Source organism: Thalassophryne amazonica, chromosome 19, assembly GCF_902500255.1.
Source record: "Thalassophryne amazonica chromosome 19, fThaAma1.1, whole genome shotgun sequence".
NCBI lineage: Eukaryota > Metazoa > Chordata > Actinopteri > Batrachoidiformes > Batrachoididae > Thalassophryne > Thalassophryne amazonica.
The window spans coordinates 34,088,284-34,110,187 of record NC_047121.1 but is presented as its reverse complement, the minus strand read 5'-3'; the positions used below and the strand labels follow the sequence as shown (position 1 = coordinate 34,110,187).

General features: G+C 39.8%; 1 protein-coding gene and 1 long non-coding RNA gene across 2 annotated transcripts in view; one reads left to right on the top strand and one right to left on the bottom strand.

The window, feature by feature from the left end:
* The first annotated feature begins 1,696 nt into the window (after nucleotides 1–1,696).
* Nucleotides 1,697–21,904, top strand: part of pygl (phosphorylase, glycogen, liver) — a 39,131-nt gene continuing 18,923 nt past the window's right edge. Inside the window, exons 1-9 of the mRNA XM_034159483.1 lie at nucleotides 1,697–1,976; nucleotides 5,876–5,977; nucleotides 6,054–6,132; nucleotides 7,349–7,452; nucleotides 9,561–9,692; nucleotides 10,440–10,551; nucleotides 11,658–11,740; nucleotides 11,845–11,982; nucleotides 20,087–20,179. Coding sequence (XP_034015374.1) covers nucleotides 1,734–1,976; nucleotides 5,876–5,977; nucleotides 6,054–6,132; nucleotides 7,349–7,452; nucleotides 9,561–9,692; nucleotides 10,440–10,551; nucleotides 11,658–11,740; nucleotides 11,845–11,982; nucleotides 20,087–20,179 — 1,086 coding nt within the window. The 5' untranslated portion in view covers nucleotides 1,697–1,733. The remainder of the gene's footprint in view (nucleotides 1,977–5,875; nucleotides 5,978–6,053; nucleotides 6,133–7,348; nucleotides 7,453–9,560; nucleotides 9,693–10,439; nucleotides 10,552–11,657; nucleotides 11,741–11,844; nucleotides 11,983–20,086; nucleotides 20,180–21,904) is intronic.
* LOC117500719 lies at nucleotides 6,737–21,121 on the bottom strand. The gene is made up of 3 exons (XR_004557834.1): nucleotides 21,110–21,121; nucleotides 7,104–7,112; nucleotides 6,737–6,886 (listed from the first exon to the last, which is right to left on the bottom strand). It is a non-coding gene; the product is annotated as an uncharacterized LOC117500719 (long non-coding RNA).

The following is a 21,904-nucleotide window of genomic DNA, read 5'->3' as shown; positions in this document are numbered from 1 at the left end:
GCCTCATGCTGCCTAAAATCAGTCAATCAGTGAATCTGTCTTGTTTTCGGTTATTTGTTTCATACAGATCAATACAATATTGCCTTTTATAGGTATTGCCTGAGACAAATCCTAAACTTTTTAACTATTTTTTGATAATGAAAGGGGTAGTAATGTTAAATACGGCTATACTAAAATACAAAATTGACAAAATGGGGCAAAATGGAGCCTAATAATCACAAAATGGGGGTAAAAAGTAACGAAATGGTGCAGACTGACCCAGACTGACTCCAAATATAATTAAATATGATTCAATTAATCACTTTTATTTAATTATTTTTAAGCAAAATGGAGTGAAATGGGGACTGATAATAACGAAACGGGGTTAAACGTAACGAAATGCAGCAGACAGACTCCAAATATGATTAAATTAAGTACTTTTATTAAGTTGTTTTTTTTAGCTAAATAGGACGAAATGGAGTAGACTGACCCACTGATTGAAGTTTCATCTCTTGAACGCCAGATGGCACACCTGCCCCTACTACTAGAGGTGGGTGGATCGATCCTAATATCGATACCAACGCTGGTATTGATATTGAACGAGCCTCGTGTAAAAAGATCGATACTCAAGCTTTTTTTTCTCTCCCGCACGCACTGACTGCTGCGCACGCAGATTCATCAAAGTCTGCTCTCTGTAAGAGCAGCACTGCGCTGTGTCATGCAACACGGAGCAGCGCACCCTGGTCTTTTGTTGTTGCGCTGTCACATGGCTCAGCGGCGCCAGCCGATTTTGTTGTGGTGTGTTAATTTTGTTGTATTGTGGTTTTCAGCCCTCTATCTCAGGATATTTTGTTTTAAGTTGAGTGATTTTTTTTTAAACAAAAATGTTGATTGTGATAATAAAGTATTTTGTGGTCACGTACAATGTTTGGCAAAATTCTATCCTAGGTCTTTTGGATCCTTTGGATCTATGAAGCTTAAATATGAAAAAGTATCGGTATCGTTATCGATATCCGCGATACTGGGCCTGTATTTACTTGGTATCGGATCAATACCAAAATTCGCGGTATCGCCCACCTCTACCTACGACATGTACTGAGCGCATCTCACAAAAAACAAAAGCTAAACAATTAAATAAAAGTAATTATTTGGACTCAGTCTAGTTTACTCTGCATCATTTTGTTGCATTTTACCCCAATTTCGTGATTATCAGTCCGCATTTCGCCCATTTCGTATTTTCGCATGGCCCTGTTAAAAATGCTAAAATACCCTCGACCATATGAGCATTGTGTTACAATTTGTACACGTTTAATAAAACCTCTCTATCAATCAATCAAAAACAATATTTACATTTTAAGGGCGTCTGCACAAGGCCTTGCCTATGTGTGTTTGAGCTTATGACTAGAGCGGAAGTTGTGCAAATGAAGGAATATTTGTAGAACACCCTCTGTGCATTTGCTGGTATTAATGAGACAAATGTAACTCCATAGTACGTTAGCACTGAGTTAGCAGAATGTCTATATATATATATATATATATATATATATATATATATATATATATATATGAGTAATATCTAGAGATCATCAGGGTGAGTAGATGTGTGACCTGAGAAGCTTCGTGTTCTGAAGCCCCGCCCAGGGAAACACCCTCCCCTTGCTGCCACCAATGAGGAGCAGAAAGGAGGAGACTGTTGAATGAAAAGTGGCACGCGCTTCTCTTCCCCGTGTCAGTGTCACGCTAAAGTCTTCGTCATGGCAACTCCGCTGAGCGACCAGGAGAAGCGGAAACAGATCAGCATCAGGGGGATTGTGGGAGTGGAGAATGTAGCCGAGCTGAAGAAAGGCTTCAATCGCCACCTGCACTTCACTCTGGTGAAAGATAGAAACATCGCGACGCCCAGGGATTATTACTTTGCCCTGGCTCACACTGTGAGGGACCACCTGGTGGGCAGATGGATCAGAACCCAGCAGTTTTACTATGAAGTTGACCCGAAGGTAAACGAAACAGGGTTCAGTGTCATTTCTCGATAACTGAACCACAGCTCACATCACTGTGTTCCAAATATATCCCAAAGTAATAAACTTTTCAAGTCTGTAGTTTTGTTTTGTTTTTTCCCCCGTGAAATGTCACTGCTGTATTTTTCCAGAGGGTGCGGAATGCAGCTTTTCCGCATTCATTTCCTACAAAGTCGCATTGTTGTTCAAGTCACTGTGCCATAAGAATCGGCTCAGTAAAGACGTTTGTTTTGATTGGTCACTAAATGATAAATTAACTTGACTCAATTTTTTATTTTTATTTTTTAGTGCGTGCTTCGTTTGCGGGGGGGGGGGGGGGGGACTTTTTTTTTTAAATCGATCGAACACAATGCTATTGGATAAAAATAAATAAAATCAAACAGCCGGTGTCACGTACGAAGGCCCAGCCCCTTAAAGGCCCACTTTTGAAATTTTTTTTTTTTTTTTTGCACATAATGACAATAATAACCACATTCTGCTACTTTGAAAAAAAAAATCCACACACACACACATATATATATATATATATATATATATATATATATATATATATATATAATGCTCTCCAAAACTTTTGGAACACTTGGTATTTCACACATTTTAATTTGTTGATGCCATTTCAAATACAAAAAATAAAAATTTCTAAAATTATCTTCCTTAAGCTCCAACTGAAAGCAAATCTCTAAAACTTGATATAAATGAATTAAAAACATAAAAGCCAAGATGATGGGTTGCATAAGTAATGGAATGCTTTGATATGATAACTGTAAATAATCAGTTTTATTGCCAGTTTTCTTCAGACAGGATTTTCTTTAACCAAAACATCAAGTCTACACTTACGTCTCAGATGTACCTTTTGGTAAATTGTTGCTGAACTTTCAGAGCTTCTTTTTAAGAAACTCCTCCTCAACCCATGCAACCCATCATCTTGACTTTTATATTTTTAATTAATTTATGTCGTTATATAAATTTGCTTTACGTTTGAAATGACATAAACAAATTAAAGTGTTCGAAATACCAAATGTTCCAATACTTTTGGAGGGAACTTCAATATAAAATTAAATTATTATTAGTGACTTACTAGTTGTAATAAAGTAATGTAGCTTGAACCATATTAACACTGAAACTGTTTGGTTTTGGCTGAGTTATTGTTAACATCAGAAATTTAAAAATAAAGTTATTGTGGTGGATTTATATTAGTTTGTTTCTTCTTATTCAGCCTGTAACTATTTTCAAGTGTATGCACCTGAAAACAGAATACGACATAAATATTACATTGACTTATTATTTACAACAGGTGTTGAAACTGGCCACGTACACATTGTTGGCGCATACATTGCTCTAAAAGGCCCTTTTTTTAGTTAGAGTTTGCCTTTGGCCATTGATATTTTACCCATGAACATTCCTGAATATATGTAAATCTGATTTGCTACAAACTGGCTGCATAACATTTTGCTCCTTGTTTTTTCCCCCAATAAGTTTTTAACAGTTCTATTGGAAATTGGCTTATGTAAAAAGCACACATTTTCTACTTTGTTCAAAGTCATAATACTGTGTTACTGCACTGTTTATACAGCTATTTTATGCTGGAAAATGTTTCCTTTTGCCACTAAATGGGCAGTCAGTGGAGTGAATTCCTCTGCCAAGGTTCTAAAAACATAATAATGTTCGTTTTGCAAAACAGGACAAAGTTGAATTTTTTTTTTTCCTTAAACACCCAAATTGAACTGCTATGTCTGGAAGGGCGCTGTGCACTTGTGGTTAGAATGAGGTTCTAACCCTGTCTCAACTACATAGCAACCTTTAGAATTATTTTATCGATTATGGTCCGTTCTGTTTGTACACCTTGCAGGAAGGCCCCCTGAAGTTGGAATCCTAACTCGTCAACTCTTTTGAACCCCACTCCGAGTTCACAATCCGACAGGAATATACCGCTAGTCCGAAGCTTCAGGTCAATAAATTAATGTATTTTGATGCAAAGTTTCCGTAGGCTGCACTACTAGCCACTACCAGCCAGTAGATGTTCCTGAGAACACTGTCTACACCACTACAAACCAAGCGGTAAATTAAAACACGAATGTACCGCTGCTTCTTGCTTCATCTATATCCTTTTCCATGAGGACTCTCTTGTGGACTAAATACTTCAGTTGCGCAATATTGTCCAAAATCTTCAGTGAACTGCATTTGCCTCAAGTGTAACATCTTTCATATTACAACTTACAACTTCTGAGTTTAATGGAATTCCACATTAGAATCGGGGTTTGAGTTGAGGTCCTTTAAAAAAAAAAAAAAAAAAAAAAAAAAAAAAAAAAATTGAACAATACTTCCACTAAAGACATGGTTGTTTTTACTTCTGGGAACAGTTCCAATATGATCCACATCCAATTCTGGAATAGTTCAGATTCACCAACTATATGTGTGATTTTTGTCTCTGCCAAGGATGTAACTTTTCTGTTTGTCAAAATGTCTCAAAGCTACATTGACACATTTTAGTGAACCTTGCTGAAGATGTAGGTGGATAATAATTGATTATTATTGCGGTGTCTCTTTGATTTTTGTTATTTGTACATTGGTCAAATAGCACCCATGTCTTCACTTCAGTGAATGACAGATAAGCATAGGACTGTATACTTTAGTGGAGCTATGCACTCTACAAGTGCTCTCGTATTTTTTTTTTTTTTTTTATTGAGGTCTATGCCTTTTTTTTTTTTTTTTACAAGAAACTGTTGAACATTACAACAAACCAAAAAAAACTAGAAAGTACACTCCGCGTACAACACCATGTTTCACAGTGAGTCATGCAAAGTAATTCTTTATTATGTTCCACTAATATATGGTCTTGTGTGGCCTTGTCATTTTAATCAAATTTGACATGTAGAAAGGTGATATATAACTTCATATTGGGGTTTAAATGAACCACAGGTATATTTTAACCAGTTCATCATAATAGTCATTCTAAATATCCCTTTGTTGTTGTTAATATATATTTGTTTGAACATGGTCAAAATTTAGATCCTTGAAGCGTCCCCATCCCTGCATACCCGCCCCCCCAACTCAAAACATTTTGTCCATGGCTGACCCTCTTCATTGCTGAAACAATAATAGAGTAGGAAAATCTAACTCCCTTGTTCCAAAAAACTTGCGTTCACTTGATAAACTCCTAAAACAATATGAGTGCCCCCAGTAACATATTTGTGCTGTGTTCTTGCATTTACAAGGAACACATACATAAATTATTATAGCTGCTTGCTGTTGGTGACAAAAGTGGAAAATATGAGTGTATTTCTATTTGTAGTCTTGACTGTTTCCAAATACTGTAGACATCTTGGCAAAAACTGTAATGCTACCAACTTCACTAAATGAATCTGTCCTTGTACATATCCTGCACCACCCTCACATACGTCTTTTAAAAAACGCAACAATATTAATATTACTGTCTCAACAGAGGATGCCATGATTGTTGTTGTTGTTATGACAAGAGAGATGAGTTGAGTGCATTTATGTCACGCTTTTTTTCCCGAACCACTTTACAGTGATTCCTTACTTACACACAGATGACAGCATGTTGCCGTATACAAGGTGCTCAAGTGGGAGCAAGTTGGGTGTTAAAAACCTTGGAACACATTTAACTGAAATCTGATGGGACCTTTAGTGATTTTTATTTTATGGTTTGGTAGGAATTTGAATGGAGGATACTCTGATAGCAAGCCCCCCTCTCCAGCCTCCAGACACAGATGATAGAGATCCACCCCCCCCCAGCCTGGTTGTTAAAAAGTGCTTTCTTGCAATGTCAACAGGAGTTCAAAATATATATTGCATCTGAAAACATACACGTTTAGCTGAACTGTTTCTGTTGTGTTTCTTCACACTTTACCCAGCGGGTTTATTATCTGTCTCTGGAGTTCTACATGGGCAGGACGCTCCAGAACACGATGATCAACTTGGGCCTGCAGAATGCCTGTGACGAGGCGATCTACCAGGTATGACAGAGGAGCACCAACGCACACAGTTAAATGTGTTACGGTTGATTCCCATGGCGCTTTTCTGCTCCTATAGCTCGGCCTGGACATGGAGGAGCTGGAGGACATGGAGGAGGATGCAGGATTGGGTAACGGAGGTCTGGGCAGACTGGCAGGTAAATTGTTTGTTTAAGCCCAAGACTGGAGTCATGCAGGGGCTTGTCTGAGCTGAAATCTAGTAGTGCAGCAGATAAGAGAATGTTTAGAGTGGAATCCTGCAAATGGTGATACAAGCATCAAATTCAGTACAAATACTCCTTAGACACTCCTCTTTTGGAAAAAAAATGACTGGCCACTTGAATTTTTAATCGGCTGTCAGGTAGGGATCAATTAAAAATTACACAGGGGTCAAAATTAAAAGATGCTCCAATCCTATTGAAAACTTTTGACCCCTGAACAAACTGAAACTAACCTTTGTCACCATTCTTGCTGTTTTTATCCCATAACTCCATAGATTCAGTCACAGATAATCCACACTATACCTTTTTGGAATCTTTATGATCAGCCAAATAATTTGGTAAAGTTTTTAATACAGTTGGAGCATCTTTTAATTTTGACCCCTACCTGACCACTGATTGAAAATTCAAGTAGCTAATCTTTTTTTGTTTGTTTGTTTGTTTGTTTTTCCAAAATAGGAATATCTAAGGAGTATTTGTGTTGAATGTGATGCTTGTATCACCATGTGAAGGATTGTTTCAGCTATCCACTGCACTGTAGGAGCCAAAGTATTTTACAGCCCCACAATGTTGTAGAGATCTATCAGGAAAAATGTATAATGATGATAATGACACTTGAACACTTGCTAACAGAACACAGTCTCATTGCATGATGGGAGCTAATTCACCTCAGGACACAGCAATTTTTTTTTTCCTTCAAAAATGAAAATGACATTAAATGTTTTGTTGCTGTCCTTGAAGATCTTCTGTTTTGCTGGTCTTCAGCTCCACTCTTCCATAATGGGGTCTTAAGTCCCTGCAGATAAGCAGATCCATGACCACTTTATCCCTTTTACCTAAAATCTGAAAATAATTTGCCCTGATCTCCATCAGGTACTTTGAAAACTATTTGCATAGTTCTGCTTGCAGACATTTTGTTTCTGTTTCAACATGACTGCGTTATAGTTTCTAGACTGTCTACTTCTCTGTTTGTCTACTGAACTACTGATGTAACAAAACCACAGCAATCTTTTAAGTAACTGGGGTCAATGAGCACATACTGTGCAAACTTGACTTCCCCAACAGCACAACCAAACCTCACCTCAATGCATAATTGTAGACTTGGGTTTTTGTTTTTCAATTGCTGTCTTATTCTCGGTCTTCTTTCTGCCCACAGCATGCTTCTTAGATTCCATGGCCACCTTGGGTCTTGCTGCTTATGGTTACGGTATCCGCTATGAATACGGAATCTTTAACCAAAAGATAAGAGATGGCTGGCAGGTAAGCACAGCTAAATGTAGTTCACATCAGGTAACGAAGTGGTCAGTGGACCTGTCGCACCTTGCGTTTCTGTTTCTGTGACCAAAACAAAAAAATCAGAAACAAATAATTTATTACACTAGTCAACAACAACAAGAAGATTCTTGCATTGACTTTGAGATCTGAATCTGAGCTCAGATTTCCTCTATCACATCACTTTTTTTTACAGTCTGCATGTTCCGTATTGATGAATTACGCAAAAGTTGCTTATTCACTCACTAGTTTGACGCCACTAATCATGAACAATGCACCTTCAAAAGCATCATTTTTAAATCAGGTTTGCAAAATGTGAACAAGAGCCGTAATATTGTTTATGGTGCTGAAGAGGTGTGTGAAACTGAAGCTTTTGCTTCAATGCTTGATGTGAGAAATATGTTTTCATATCTCAGAAATGTGATGTGAATGGCAAAAAAAAAAGATTCAGCACTTCCAAATTACCCAAAGTCCATTGAAAAATTCCATCCAAGAAAAATCGTGTTGACCAGTGTCATCTACACCCACTTACTCCAATGAAGGGTCATTGGGGGGGGCTACAGCTACAGCCAAAAAAAAGTAGAAAATATTGCCATTTAAACTCACAGGCATGCTTAAACATCCCGTTTCGAGAGAGAGAGAACTGAAAGAATGTAAACCGTGTTTTCTGATTATCAGATTACTGAAGTGCGTGTAAACAGATGCATCCCTGCCATAGACCGGCTCATGCACGTGCAACTGCTCATTCAGCCATTTCCTGAACACACACACACGCGCGCAGCTGAGGAATCATTTCATCACACACTCGCGCGCCAGTTCGAATACCTGTTCTGAGCACACACATGTCCACCAGTTCGATCACCTGTTGTAAGCATGCACAAGCACTGCGGGCTGCATGAATCACCCACGCGCTACACCTGTTCTCCTCCAGCTGACTCACTCTGTATGTATGCACTCATGCAAGCATGTTTTTGGATGTATACAGTTGTGCAGTGTTGTGGAGACTTGCTTAAACTCTGAGTACTTTCTGCGTCCAGTGCTGTACACAAAAAAATTAATTAAACATGTTTAATATTTTGCATCTGTCTCTCATACCCCTTTGCGTCCCTCAGCATACTGCCGCATAGGGCAGTATAAACTCAGCGTACAGCTACTTAAGATCGGTGTAGAGCTGCGTAGTCTGTACGCCACATTACACAACTCTGTATGAAAGGGGCTTTAGAATATGTCTAGGTTATCCATCTTTGATCTTGTCCAAGGTCTGTATCCCAAAAATGCGCTCTGTGAATTTGAAGACCCTGGCAGTAATAGGACTGGACTTATGCTGAGCACGGACAGACGCAAATATTTTGGCCATTGGGTAAAAATGATTTTTTACTGCACTATTATCATTTTGCTCCTCTGTATTCAAATGTTATGTCACCAATATGATCAAATCCATCGGGTCTGGTAGCAATTTAAGATTTTTTCCCACACATGGTAAAATAAGCAACAAGTAGGAATGGGAATTGAGAAATTATTCTGTCCACTGGAATAGTACACCTCAAACAACTAGCAGCTCTTCTCATCAGTCCCATGTTTGTGTGACAGTTCAGTCTGATGCTTGGAAATGTGGGTGTGGCATTTATGTACTTCCTAAGTACTTTTGGTCTAATTACCACCACTAGCCCCCCCACTCCCCGCTGTTCTTGGCATCAAGATTCAAGGTCGGGCGGGGCCCGGGTAGAGATGAAGCAGGTCGAGTTGATCATTAACTGTAAGTGGGTCTGAATGCAAGCCTGCTCCTGGTGGTTGATTTTACATGGGAAAAATAAACATTGTGTATCTTGTGATAAGAAAACAAAAAACAAGTGCTTTTGCCCTTTTGATTTGGTGGTTATTTGCAGGTCAATCCCTCAATGTAAACATGCCCTTCTGAACACTGAACTGATTTTGTGCTCACTGTTTGTTCAGTGGGGTAAACAACGTGAAAACTGGATTTTTTTTCCTCCTTCTTCTTCTTCTTTTAAAATTCAGCATTTTATTTTGAATTGTTTCTTGCTTTACACTTCAAGGAGGTCAGGTGGTATACCCCTGTCTATATCCTCCTGCTGTAGGTGGAGGAGGCAGACGATTGGCTGAGGCACGGAAACCCCTGGGAGAAGGCGCGTCCTGAGTACATGCTGCCAGTCCACTTCTACGGACGATTAGAGGATACACCAGATGGTTCCAGATGGGTTGACACGCAGGTAGTGAAGATGTATGCCAGATGGATATTGGAGGACCTACAACTCCAAATCAGACAAAGTGTGGACCATATGGAAAATGCAAAAATAAAAAGTGATCCTTACATTTACTTTGACTTCTGTTCTGTATGAACCCAACATATTTCATGTTTTGTGTGGTCAACTTCATTCAGCTCCTGCAACATATTCCAAAAAAATGTGGGACAGGAGCAATTTTTTTCTAAACATAAAGACTAAATCAACACTTTTACATCCTGTTTTCTTGAGAGAAGTCAGGTGATGGATACATGAACATTTCCAAGTCATTGAATATCTTTTGGACTGCATTTACATGAATCATTATGAGGTCAAGTAGGCAGTTCTCAAATATTGAGCAACCATGCTGGAAGGAGACAAGTGAGGGAAGACATCCAGACAACTCTAAAAGAATAACAAACGCCTTTTTATTATCCTTTGACTCGACTGAAACCATCCATGGTTGTATTTCAGGAACCAGTGGACTTAAATAAATATTTTACATGTATGAGAGATGCACTTGAGAGCTCTTTTTTGAGATTATTGTAGTTTGATACCATAATTATACAGGTTGTCTAAATGTCTACTTGCAGGGGCAGTGTCTGTAGTTGGGCCACACAACATGTGAACATTTTCCATGATTGATTCTTGTGTTTTCCCCATTGATTATTCCAGTGTCATCACATTCTATAACCTGAGTGTGCGTTAAGACTGTCGGCACTATTCTGTGTGCAGGTAGTTCTGGCGATGCCCTATGATACGCCTATACCTGGCTACATGAACAACACGGTGAACACCATGAGGCTGTGGTCCGCTCGAGCGCCCAATGACTTTAACTTGAGAGACTGTGAGTGCAGGAACGAGTTGGTTGTTGATTGTGTAACCTCCACCTTTGCACAACACATTTGCATTCAACTGTACTTATCTGACAAACTTTGCAAGACAAAAGGAAATTGTTCTTGCATTCTTGCATAATTTTGGAATCCCACAGCAACATGTCTTTCAAAAGGCCTCTGGTATGTCAGTTTCCTGCTTTATTACATCTGCCAAGGGCGTAATAAAATCATCGGCGTTTACTTATTTGCCTGTCTGTCAGGATTACGTCAAAACTACTGTACAGGTACATATTAGGTCATGGAAGAACCCATTAAATTTTGGAGGTGATCTGGATCCAGATCCCAATTGTGGATTCAAGTTTCACTTTATATAGGCTTTGAATGATTACTGTCAGCAGGATTACGTCATAAGTATTGCACGGATTTTGACGAAATGTTCAAAATAGATACAAATTAGGCCATAGAGGACTCCATTAAATTTTGGAGGTGATCTGGATCTGGACTCTGGATCAAGATTCACTTTATATAGGCTTTGAAGGATTACGTCAAAACTACTTCACAGATTCTCACCAAATTTTCACCACAGATACATATTAGGTTCATATTAGGAGGCGATCTGGATCCGGATTCTGGATCAAGTTTTACTTTATATAGGCTTTGAAGGATTACGTCAAAACTACTTCACAGATTCTGACCAAATTTTCACCATGGATACATACCAGGCCATGGAAGACTCTATTAAATTTTGGAGGTGATCCAGATTCTGGATCAAGATTCACTTTATATAGGCTTTGAAGGATTACATCCAAACTACTTTGCAGATTCTCACCAGATTTTTACCACAGATGGATATTAGGGCATGGAAGACTCCACTGAATTTTGGAGGTGATCCGGCTCCAGATTGGCGGACGTCAGAAATCTCTGATTGCTCTTGTTTACACTGATTTTAAAATGTTTTTAAAAAGATTTTTATTTATTTAAGCAGGGGTGGTGGCCAAGTGGTTAGTGTGCGTGGTTTCAGTGCAGAAGATTTCCGGTTCAAACCCCACCCCTGCCACATTTCTCCACATAATGTGGAGTTGCATCAAGAAGTACTTACTTTTTCTTTGTGTTTTAGTTAATGTTGGTGATTACATCCAGGCCGTTCTGGACAGAAACCTGGCGGAGAACATCTCTCGTGTGCTTTACCCCAACGATAATGTAAGGTCACTTGGAACATGTTGGTGGCCATTTTATTATTTATTCAACGCAAAGCTTTAATTGTCTTCCCAATCACTTTTTTTCTGCCTGTTTTTGTGCTGTAGTTCTTTGAAGGGAAGGAGCTCCGTTTAAAGCAGGAATACTTTGTCGTGGCCGCCACGCTCCAAGACATCATCCGCCGCTTCAAGACCACAAAGAAAGCAAACACGGCTCACCGCTCCTTTGAGAGCTTCCCAGATAAAGTAAGCTTCATGTTCAGATGCTGGACAAAACAGAAGTCCAGTGTGTCACACAAGGTCAAATAAAAATATAACGCAATGTTAAAATACCCTCGACTGTATGAGCATCAGAATAGTAAGCAGAATGCGACCTTTTAACTACTTAAAATAGGTCAAGGTTTGTCATCTTTGAACTTGTCCAAGGTCTAGGTTCCAAGAATGTTCCCTGTGAATTTTAAGAGCTTGGCAGTAAGAGGAATGGACTTGTGCTGAGCACAGACAGACGGGCGCAAAGTCTTTGCAATACCTGATGGCCATATTTTAGCCGTGCATAAAAGCCACCGTCAGTGGTTGTTGGTAATTTTACTCATATCAGTAGAGCTTTCCTCTTCTAGCAGCTATGCATAAAAAAGGTCTGACTGTATGGCTGTGAGTCTTTGATAATGAGTGGCCTGAAGCCACAACTGTGTCTTTGGTGTTAGCTCTCTGTAAGCTCCTTGGGTACTGCTGTTACGACTTTGTGTCAAAAGAACAGATACAGTGCATCCAGAAAGTATTCACAGCACTTCAATTTTTCCACATTTTTTTATGTTACAGCCTTATTTGAAAATGCATGAAATTAATTTTTTCTTTAGAATTCTACACACAATACCCCATAATGAGACTGTGAAAAAAAGTTTGAGATTTTTGCTAATTTACTACAACAACAAAAAACAAAGAAATCACGTGTACATAAGTTTTCACAGCCTTTGCCATGAAGCTCAAAATTGAGCTCAGTTGAATCCTGTTTCCACTGATTATCCTTGAGAAGTTTCAACAGCTTAATTGGAGTCCACTTAGGGAAAATTCAGCTGATTGGACATGAGTTAGAAAGGCACACACCTGTCTACATATAAAGTCCCATAGTTCACAGTGCATGTCAGAGCACAAACCAAGCATGAAGTCAAAGGCACAAATGGTAATGGACTCCATTTATATAGCGCTTTTCCATTTGCATCAGACGCTCAAGGCGCTTTACACATCAATGCCTCATATTCACCCCGATGTCAGGCTGCTGCCATACAAGTCACCCACTACACACCAGGAGCAACTAGGGGATTAAGGACCTTGCCCAAAGGCCTTTAGTGATTTTCCAGTCAGACTGGGATTTGAACCGAGGATCCTCTGGTCTCAAGCCCAACGCTTAACCACTAGACCATCACCTCCCCTAGGGAAGGAGATAGATACATTTCTGCTGCTTTGAAGGTCCCAATGAGCACAGTGGCCTCTATCATCTGGAAATGGAACAAGTTCAGATCCACCAGAACTCTTCCTAGAGCTGGCCACCCGTCTAAACTGAGCAATCTGGGGAGAAGGGCCTTAGTCGGGAGGCGACCAAGAACCCAATCACTCTGGTCACTCTGTCAGAGTTCCAGCATTCCTCTGTGGAGAGAAGAGAACCTTCCAGATGGAGAAGCATCTCTGCAGCAATCCACCAATCAGGCCTGTATGGTAGAGTGGTCAGATGGAAGCCACTCCTTAGTAAACGGCACATGGCAGCCCACCTGGAGTTTGCCAAAAGGCATCTGAAGGACTTTCAGACCATGAGAAACAAAATTCTCTGGTCTGAGGCAAAGATTGAACTCTTTGGTGTGAATACCAGGTGTCATTTTTGGAGGAAACCAGGTACCATCCCTACAGTGAAGCATGTGGTGGCAGCATCATGCTGTGGGGGTGTATTTCAGCAGAAGGAAAAATGAATGCAGCAATGTACAGAGACATCCTGGATGAAAACCTGCTCCAGAGTGCTCTTGACCTCAGACTGGTGTGCCGGGTCATCTTTCCACAGGACAATGACCCTAAGGACACAGCCAAGAAATCAAAGGAGTGGCTTCAGGACAAGTCTGTGAATGTCCTTGAGTGATCTAGCCAGAGCACAGACCTGAATCTGATTGAACATCTCTGGAGAGATCTGAAAATGGCTGTGCAGTGATGCTCCCCATCCAACCTGATGGAGCATGAGAGGTGCTGCAAAGAGGAATGGATAAAAACTGCCCAAAGATAGTGCGCCAAGCTTGCGGTGTCATATTTAAGAAGACTTGAGCCTTAATTGCTGCCAAAGGTGCATCAACAAAGTATTGATCAAAGGGTGTGAATACATGTGACTTCTTAGGTTTTTTTTTATTATTATTATTATTTTGAATAAATTTGCTAAAAATTTCAAGCAAAACCTTTTTCATGTTGTCATTATGGGGTGTTGTAAGTACAATTTTCTTTGGGGGGGGGGGGTGAATTTACTCCATTTTTGGAATAAGGCTGTAACATAAAATGTGGAAAAAGTAAAGCGCTGTGAGTAGTTTTTGGATGGACTGTACTTAGGGAGACTCTGAGGAGTATCATTTGCATAGTGAGAGAGCATCAGCTACAACAGTTTGGGTATGTGGTGTGCTTCTCTGGGCGTGTTCCAACAAACAGGTGCCCCAGTATTGAGCACCCCCATCATCTGGAGAAGACCAAGGGCATGTCCACGCTTCTCTTGACCATGGCAAATAGATTGTTACTTTTTATAAGTGGGGCTGCTCCGTTTGTCTACATGAGTGGCTGCTGTCCGTGACCCAGGAGCATTTCCGTGGTGTGGTGCAAGAGGCAACCCACAACATCAATGCATGCTCCCTGACTGGACCGTAAAAAAGCTTCAAAATTCATTGCTACAAATAAAATATAAAATGTATGCATGAAAATTCAGTAAGGTATATCTTGTATATTATATTCCAATTCTAAGGTGCAACTATGCTAGTATATAAAGGTATATCTAAAAAGGAAGAGTAAAATAGGAGAGTAGAAAAGAGTAGAGTAGAGCCACTTCGGTGCCTGGTCTTGAGAACCAGGGATGGTATGCATAAAAAGTAGGGTTGAGAGTAGAGCCCAGATATGAAAATGTTTATTATACAAAATAAACAATGCAGAAAAATGCTTTGGCAGTTGGAAAAAAGTGTCATTATCTAATTTGTCCAGCAGAGTGTACTTTGATGTTTTTTTACACAATGCTGTAAAGCATTGTAGGGACCCTGTCACCCCTTGGTCATAAGCTGCAAGAGACAGGAAATGTGGCCAGCTGCCAGGCATTTTCAGTCCCAGTGGGTGTTTTACAGTGACAAAAGAGGTTGCTATGCCACCAGCTTGGAGAGGCAAATACTGAGGGAATGCACCTGCCAATCCGAGTGACGGAGGATTGGTTGTTTTTATTTAAAGTTATTTATAAAAAAGTTAACAATCAAGCACCTTTTACATTTCAATATCATGCATTTTACACTGAAATGTTAGGAATCATTTCCATTTTTATGTATGTATGTATGTATATATATATATATCAGGATTTATCACTGTACTGTATCTGGGTCCAGACTTGCCCTCTCGTTGGCAATAATGTTGCCAGCAACAGAAAATCCTCTCTTTTGCAGAACGAAGGTGGATGGGTACCACCTTGCAACACATCCTGTTTGCAAACTGGGCAGTTTGCAAAATGTCAAGTGTTTTGCTTCTACCAGACTGTTATTTGAAACAGATTATTTTTTTAAAGATTTCATTACACTTAAAATGTAGGAAAATCATGCTGTTTGAGTTACCGAACTAGTCAACTAGAAGAAAATTAGTTGACTAGATGGGTACTAGCAAGTTGCAGTTTACCATTACAACCAGTCATCCCAACCCTACAAAAATGTGTTATTAATCAAATATCTTACGCTTGCCAAATGCACATTCTGCCTTTTATATGGATCATTAAAAATAGACATCCAAATTGGTCTAGTACAGAATCGGGTGAGATGGACATAGATGATCCCGGGTGAAGGGGAGGAGCTGAAAGTTTTTTTTTGTTTGTTTGTTTAATTAAATTACCTCCGATCTTACCCTCCACTGTTTGTGTAAATGACTTTATTATTCCATTTAGCTTAAATGATTGTGTTTATGAAGACAATATCACTCTGAAAAAAACTGTTTAGAAGCTTGTGTGTCTATAAACAAAAAATGTGAATGAACTATGGTCTTTAGTTTTCATAGTTTAAGATTTGGTCTCGTGGTGTGTCAGTCATTTCTGCATTTGCAGGATAGTATTTCAGTGGCAGTTAGACTTTTCTACCACAAGGTGGCACTTGTCAGGGCTGTGTTTAAATTTTTACACTCATATACAAACTGTTGAATCCCACACTTTGCTTAGAAGTGTTGCTACACAGTTTGAACACATTTCTACAGCGTTTGTAACTGGATGTGATGATAAAATCAAAAATTAAGTGCTTGGGGGGGGTTATTTCCCTGATTTTGTTTTGTTTTTTACGCCAGTGTCGGCGACTGAATGGTCCCCTCTAAAAATCGGTCTCCCCTGTCGACAACAGCACTCAACAAAGTTGGGGGCATTATGTTTCCACCATCTGTACACTTTAGTTTCCGTACAATAAAAGAGTCTTGTCTGTATGTAAATCCCATTTCCTTTAGGCGGTTTCTTACAGTTCGGTCACAGACGTTGACTCCAGTTTCCTCCCATTCGTTCCTCATTTGTTTTGTTGTGCATTTTTGATTTTTGAGACATATTGCTTTAAGTTTTCCGTCTTGACGCTTTGATGTCTTCCTTGGTCTACCAGTATGTTTTCCTTTAACAACCTTCCCATGTTGTTTGTATTTGGTCCAGAGTTTAGACACAGCAGACTGTGAACAACCAACATCTTTTGCAACATTGCGTGATGATTTACCCTCTTTTAAGAGTTCGATAATCCTCTCCTTTGTTTCAATTGACATCTCTCCTGTTGTAGCCATGATTCATGTCATTCCACTTTGTGCAACAGCTCTCCAAGGTGTGATCACTCCTTTTTAGATGCAGACTAATGAGCAGATCTGATTTGATGCAGGTGTTAGTTTTGGGGATGAAAATTTACAGGGTGATTCCATAATTTTTTCCTCAGAATTGAGTGAGTCCATATTTTCTTCCCTCTGCTTGGTCTAAAAAAGTAACCGTTACTGACTGCCACAATTTTTTTTTTCTTGATTTCTTATAGTGTTTCTTAAAGCCAGAAAGTTGCCATTTGAAATGACTTTAGTTTTGTGTCATGTCTGTGATCTACTTTTTTTCTACAAAATTAAACAACTGAATGAACATCCCCCGAGGCCGGTGATTCCATAATTTTTGCCAGGGGTTGTACATCTCCTACTTTCTCTCCAGCTTTTCCCACTTGTGTGGTTTTGTTTTTTGTTTGTGAAGCTCTTTTGAAAACGTCTTTGGAAAGCATATGTAAATAAAATCAACAACATTATTTGATCAAGAATGTAATCACCAGCCTTTTAGCTAATGGCTAACCCGCTCTGTTTTCTGACGTACAGTCATCGTGTCTCAACAAATACTTCAAATGAAGAATAAAGTTCAGTGTTATATTCAACTTGCACCAGTACTAAAGTCTGCCTTCAGACTCAATCAGTGATCAATCAGAAGCTACTAATCACTGCAAAAGATGCTGTAATGTTTTTCCTGCTCTGTCAGATTTCAGTGTGCTTTATGTCATATGTGTGAGCTTGGAGTATGTGAATTCCACAGTCCTGGGAATTTATAAATCTCTGCTTCTTGCTAAGTAGGTGCTTAACCCTGCAGGCCTTCATGGGAAAACTATCCAAAAATGGAGATGTTGCAGCAGTAACTCCAGGAACAACAGTACCAGGATTGTACTAACCACTGAGACTACTGAGCAGATCTTGGCCTTACATTAATCAGACCGTGAATTTCTGTTTCATCCAACTGAACCCCAGATTTTCCCTTAAATGGAAGAAGTGATTTTACAAGAATAAAAAAATTGTTGACTATTTCACTGATCTGGTGAGAAGTATCACTTGCATTGTCTGTTACAGCAATCTGGCCATGTGACTCATTGATCTGTACACGATCCAGCACAGTGATACCTCAGTGTTGAGGACAGTAGCAATGGCAAAGCCCAAGAACACGATTGCATTGCCCTTGGCTGCAGCAGTACATTGAGACTTCCAAGAGGTGGGGATCGACCATTTGTCTGCCATCCAGGATCCAAGAAGGTTTCATGGTGTGGTGGATGTGTGCACCAGCACCTGACCATTACTATGACCAGCAACAATGCAAGGAGTATGGGGTGAATATTTTCCATGCAGTATGGGAAGGTGAAAATCTCTGGAAGTGGAATCCCGACCATTTTTGGATTTCGATGCTGCGCAATACTTCGGGAAGTGTGACAAGTTGGGAGACAGCTGAGGTGTCAGCTATCCTTGTTCTGATTCCATAATACGTAGCACCCTTCTGGAAGTGACGGCCAATGTCAGAAGGACAAACTTTTTAAATTTTGTTAATTTGAAACTAAAAAGGAAAAAAAGCTTTAAAAATTTTAAACTGTGCCGAGGTGAGACAAATATTTAATTGGCTGAAATAACGTGAAATCTCTGCAAACATTGTTTCTTTTTAGACAAAACTGCACCACTCCTTTTTGTAAAATTCCACCAACACCTCTGCGGAGTTTCGGATTTGTTTCTCCTGGTGTATTATCTTTGTTTTCCACATCTGAAACGTTGTAAATGGTGAAATGAAAACTAGTGCTCATATGTTTGTATTTTAAACATTTTAGTGAAGATACTCTTGCACTTGTGTTGCAGGCATGAAGTTTACAACACCATTCTTCAGTGGTTTGACCACACAGTTACAAGCTCGAGTCATGATGTTGTGTAGGATTTTTTGTTTGTTTTTTCTTTTCAATATTGAATTAAGGAATTATTTTAATAAGTTGTTCCACAGTTGCGATGGAACCACTTGTCCTTGAGTTGTCCTTGTCCTTCCTTAAGTTTGGTCTGATTTGGAAGAAACTGTGGAAGTAAAGATTAGGGATGGGATGACTAGTCGTAATAGTCGACTATGACTAGTCGACTATTTTTTGTTAGTCGACTAGTTGAAAGCCATTTTTAAGTTAATTTAAGCCTTAAAAGAACAGACCTGCTGGAGCTGCCCCCACTCCCTTCACTCAGTGAAGAAAGTGTGTGAACTTTGGCAGGTCAAACGGGTCGTCTATGCCTAGTAAATGAAAGCAGACCTTGTCTTCATGCTAATGCTGGGGTTTTTGTGATTTTGTGCTTATATTTGTTAAAATAAATGTCACGTTTGCATTTCTCCATGAAGATTTGAAATTGGCCTAATTCATTCATTGTCAAATTTAGTTGCCAAATAGTTGATGACTAATGGTACCCAACTAGTCGACTAATGATTTTAATTCTAGTCCAATTACATTTGTTCCACAAATCTGATTGGTTAATCTTGTGAGATTTCCGACCATAAAATATCACGTTGAAGGAGGCAAAACATTTGACCATTTCACATTTCATGTATTACTCTGCGCCCTGACCACTTTGCTACGCAGATGTCAGTAATGGCACTGTCAGCTGAGAGCGAGGAAAAACTAGTGGAGCGACGACAAATTTAATCTATCATACAAAAGTATTGATGTGGATTCTGCTCACAGAATTACTCAATGCAGTTGGCGAGATGGAGAAATCTGTGGGTCTGCTCACAGAATTTCCAGTTTGGCTTGAAGACGCTGTTGCTATGGTAAGCTTCGCCGACCGAATTACTTACAGAAAAATAAACTGTGCAAACAATGGAACTGGATTAGAATGGGAATAACCCCCTTGTGTCTAATTTGCAGACGTTAATGCTGAATTACAGTCGCAAGTATCCATTTTGCTGGCGAAGCGTTGGCTTAAAATCCAGCATTAATGTCCGCAAATCATCAGACACAACAGGGTTATTCCCTAATTAGTCGTTCCAGCCCTAGTAAAGATCACACAACAAGATGATGTGATTTGGCTGCTCTCCTCTTTGTTCAGAGCATCTGAAAAAGAAAACCTCTTCTGCAGTGAAAATTCTCATCAGGTTGACAATGTGTGAATCTGTTATTAAAATGACACTGTGTAGGTCTGCAAAGTGCCAATCCAGGTGTACTGAGCAACACAAATGATCCTTTTTATTGCAGTCATGTAAATGATGTATGTGGATTCACTGATCAGGTTGTAGCTATTACATCGACTGTATCAGTTGTTGAGGTAAGAAATCAGTAATGTGGTGATGACAGTGTTACTGTAAGGTTTTGTATTCTAGGTTGCCATCCAGCTGAACGACACTCATCCGGCCATGGCTATCCCCGAGCTGATGAGAATCTTTGTGGACATCGAGAAGCTTGACTGGGACACGGTGTGTGGTAGTGCTGTCTTGCTTTTCCCTTTTGGCTTTGAGAGTTCAAATTTGTTCATTTCAAGAAAATTCAAGGCAAATGAAATTTAGCTGTTTTTAAATACAATGTTTTATACATATGGTCTCCTTCGAGGGGGAGTTGTTGACTTTATCCTTCTGGCTGCTACGCAGGGGTGGATCTAGTTTCAGGTGAAGGCATGATTGTGACTTGGATGGGTGTGCTAAAGGCACACCCCTACTAGCAGAGATCTGGAGGTCCACCTCACCCACCTCTGGAATATTTTAGAAATCTACACCCACTTTTCTGTGTACTAAGACAATCCCTGAAGCTACGTAAATACTGACTCCCTAGTCAGTTTTAATGCACAGTTTGTATTTCAGACACTGGGATCTCCTAGTTCTGCATGCAACAGTGTTCATCAATCAGCCTGTGTTCATGCAAGATATTTTATCACAGCTTTGGTCAGTGGCTCGAAGGGTTGCAATCCAAACCCCCCCAGATCTGCCACTGCACTGAAATCTGGGGATAAGCATGTGTACCAGTGGGCCTCGTGGTCTGTGTACAGACAGTAAAATTTAGGTAGAACAAAGGTGATATGCTAGTGGTTAAGCGTTTGGCTTCAGACCAGAGGATCCTCTGTTCAAAACCCAGCCTGACCGTAAAATCACTAAGGGCCCTTGGGCAAGGTCCTTAATCCAAAATTGCTCCTGTTGTGTAGTGAGTGCCTTGCATGGCAGCACCCTGACATTGCTGTGTGAATAGGTGAATGTGAGGCATAATTGTAAAGCGTTTTGAGCTTCTGATGCAGATGGAAAAACGCTATATAAATGCAGTCCATTTATTTCTGTGTAGGCTCTCAGTTGTCCAGGTGGTTTCCATAGTAGAGAAGCTTGAATCTTCGACTGGACTGGGTTGCTTGACGCGAGGACGTTTTGCTTCAAATCGCAGAAGCTTCCTCAGCTAAAATTCTTGCTCTGGTGGTCTGACTTCTGTCTTGGCTCTTGTAGAGAAGAATAATCAAGAAGTCACAAAAGCTGGAGTTTTAAACCTAACCAGACGCCTCCTACTGAGAGGCAGACTGCTATAGGCTGGTGACTAAACAATAGCTCTGATTAGCACCTATTGTGCTCTAGTTCGCACCCTCCTAATGACAGGGCAGCTGTCCCTCTCCTGATGGCTCCCTTGACGACTCTGCTGATAACGTGAATGACTCATTACCATGAACAAAAGACTGAAACTGCTTTGACCTGAGTACCCCATTGTAAACAGGGGATAAAGCGTGTCTCAGACCCCCTCCCCGGTTAAGGCTGGGTTTCAAACGTTTCACAAAGAATGCCTCCTTGACCCCTCTCTCAAACCATTTCTTCTCTCTGGCTAATATTTTAACTTCCTTGTCCTCAAACGTGTGGTTAGTGTCTTTAAGGTGGAGATGAACTGCAGACAGGTCCACTGGTGCCCTCTCTGCGGTGCTGGCATAGCATTTTGTGTAAAGGTTGCTTAGTCTCACCTATGTAGTGTTTGTTACAGTTTTCCTGACATCTGATAGAATACACTACATTGCTCCGTTTGTAACTAGGGATCCTGTCCTTAGGGTGAACTAATTTCTTTCTCAAGGTGTTAACTGGTTTAAAGTAAACTGGGATTTTGTGCTGTCTGAAGATCCTCTGTAGTTTTTTTTTTTTTTTTTTTTTTTTTTAAAGATCACACATTTTGGTCAGTTTAAA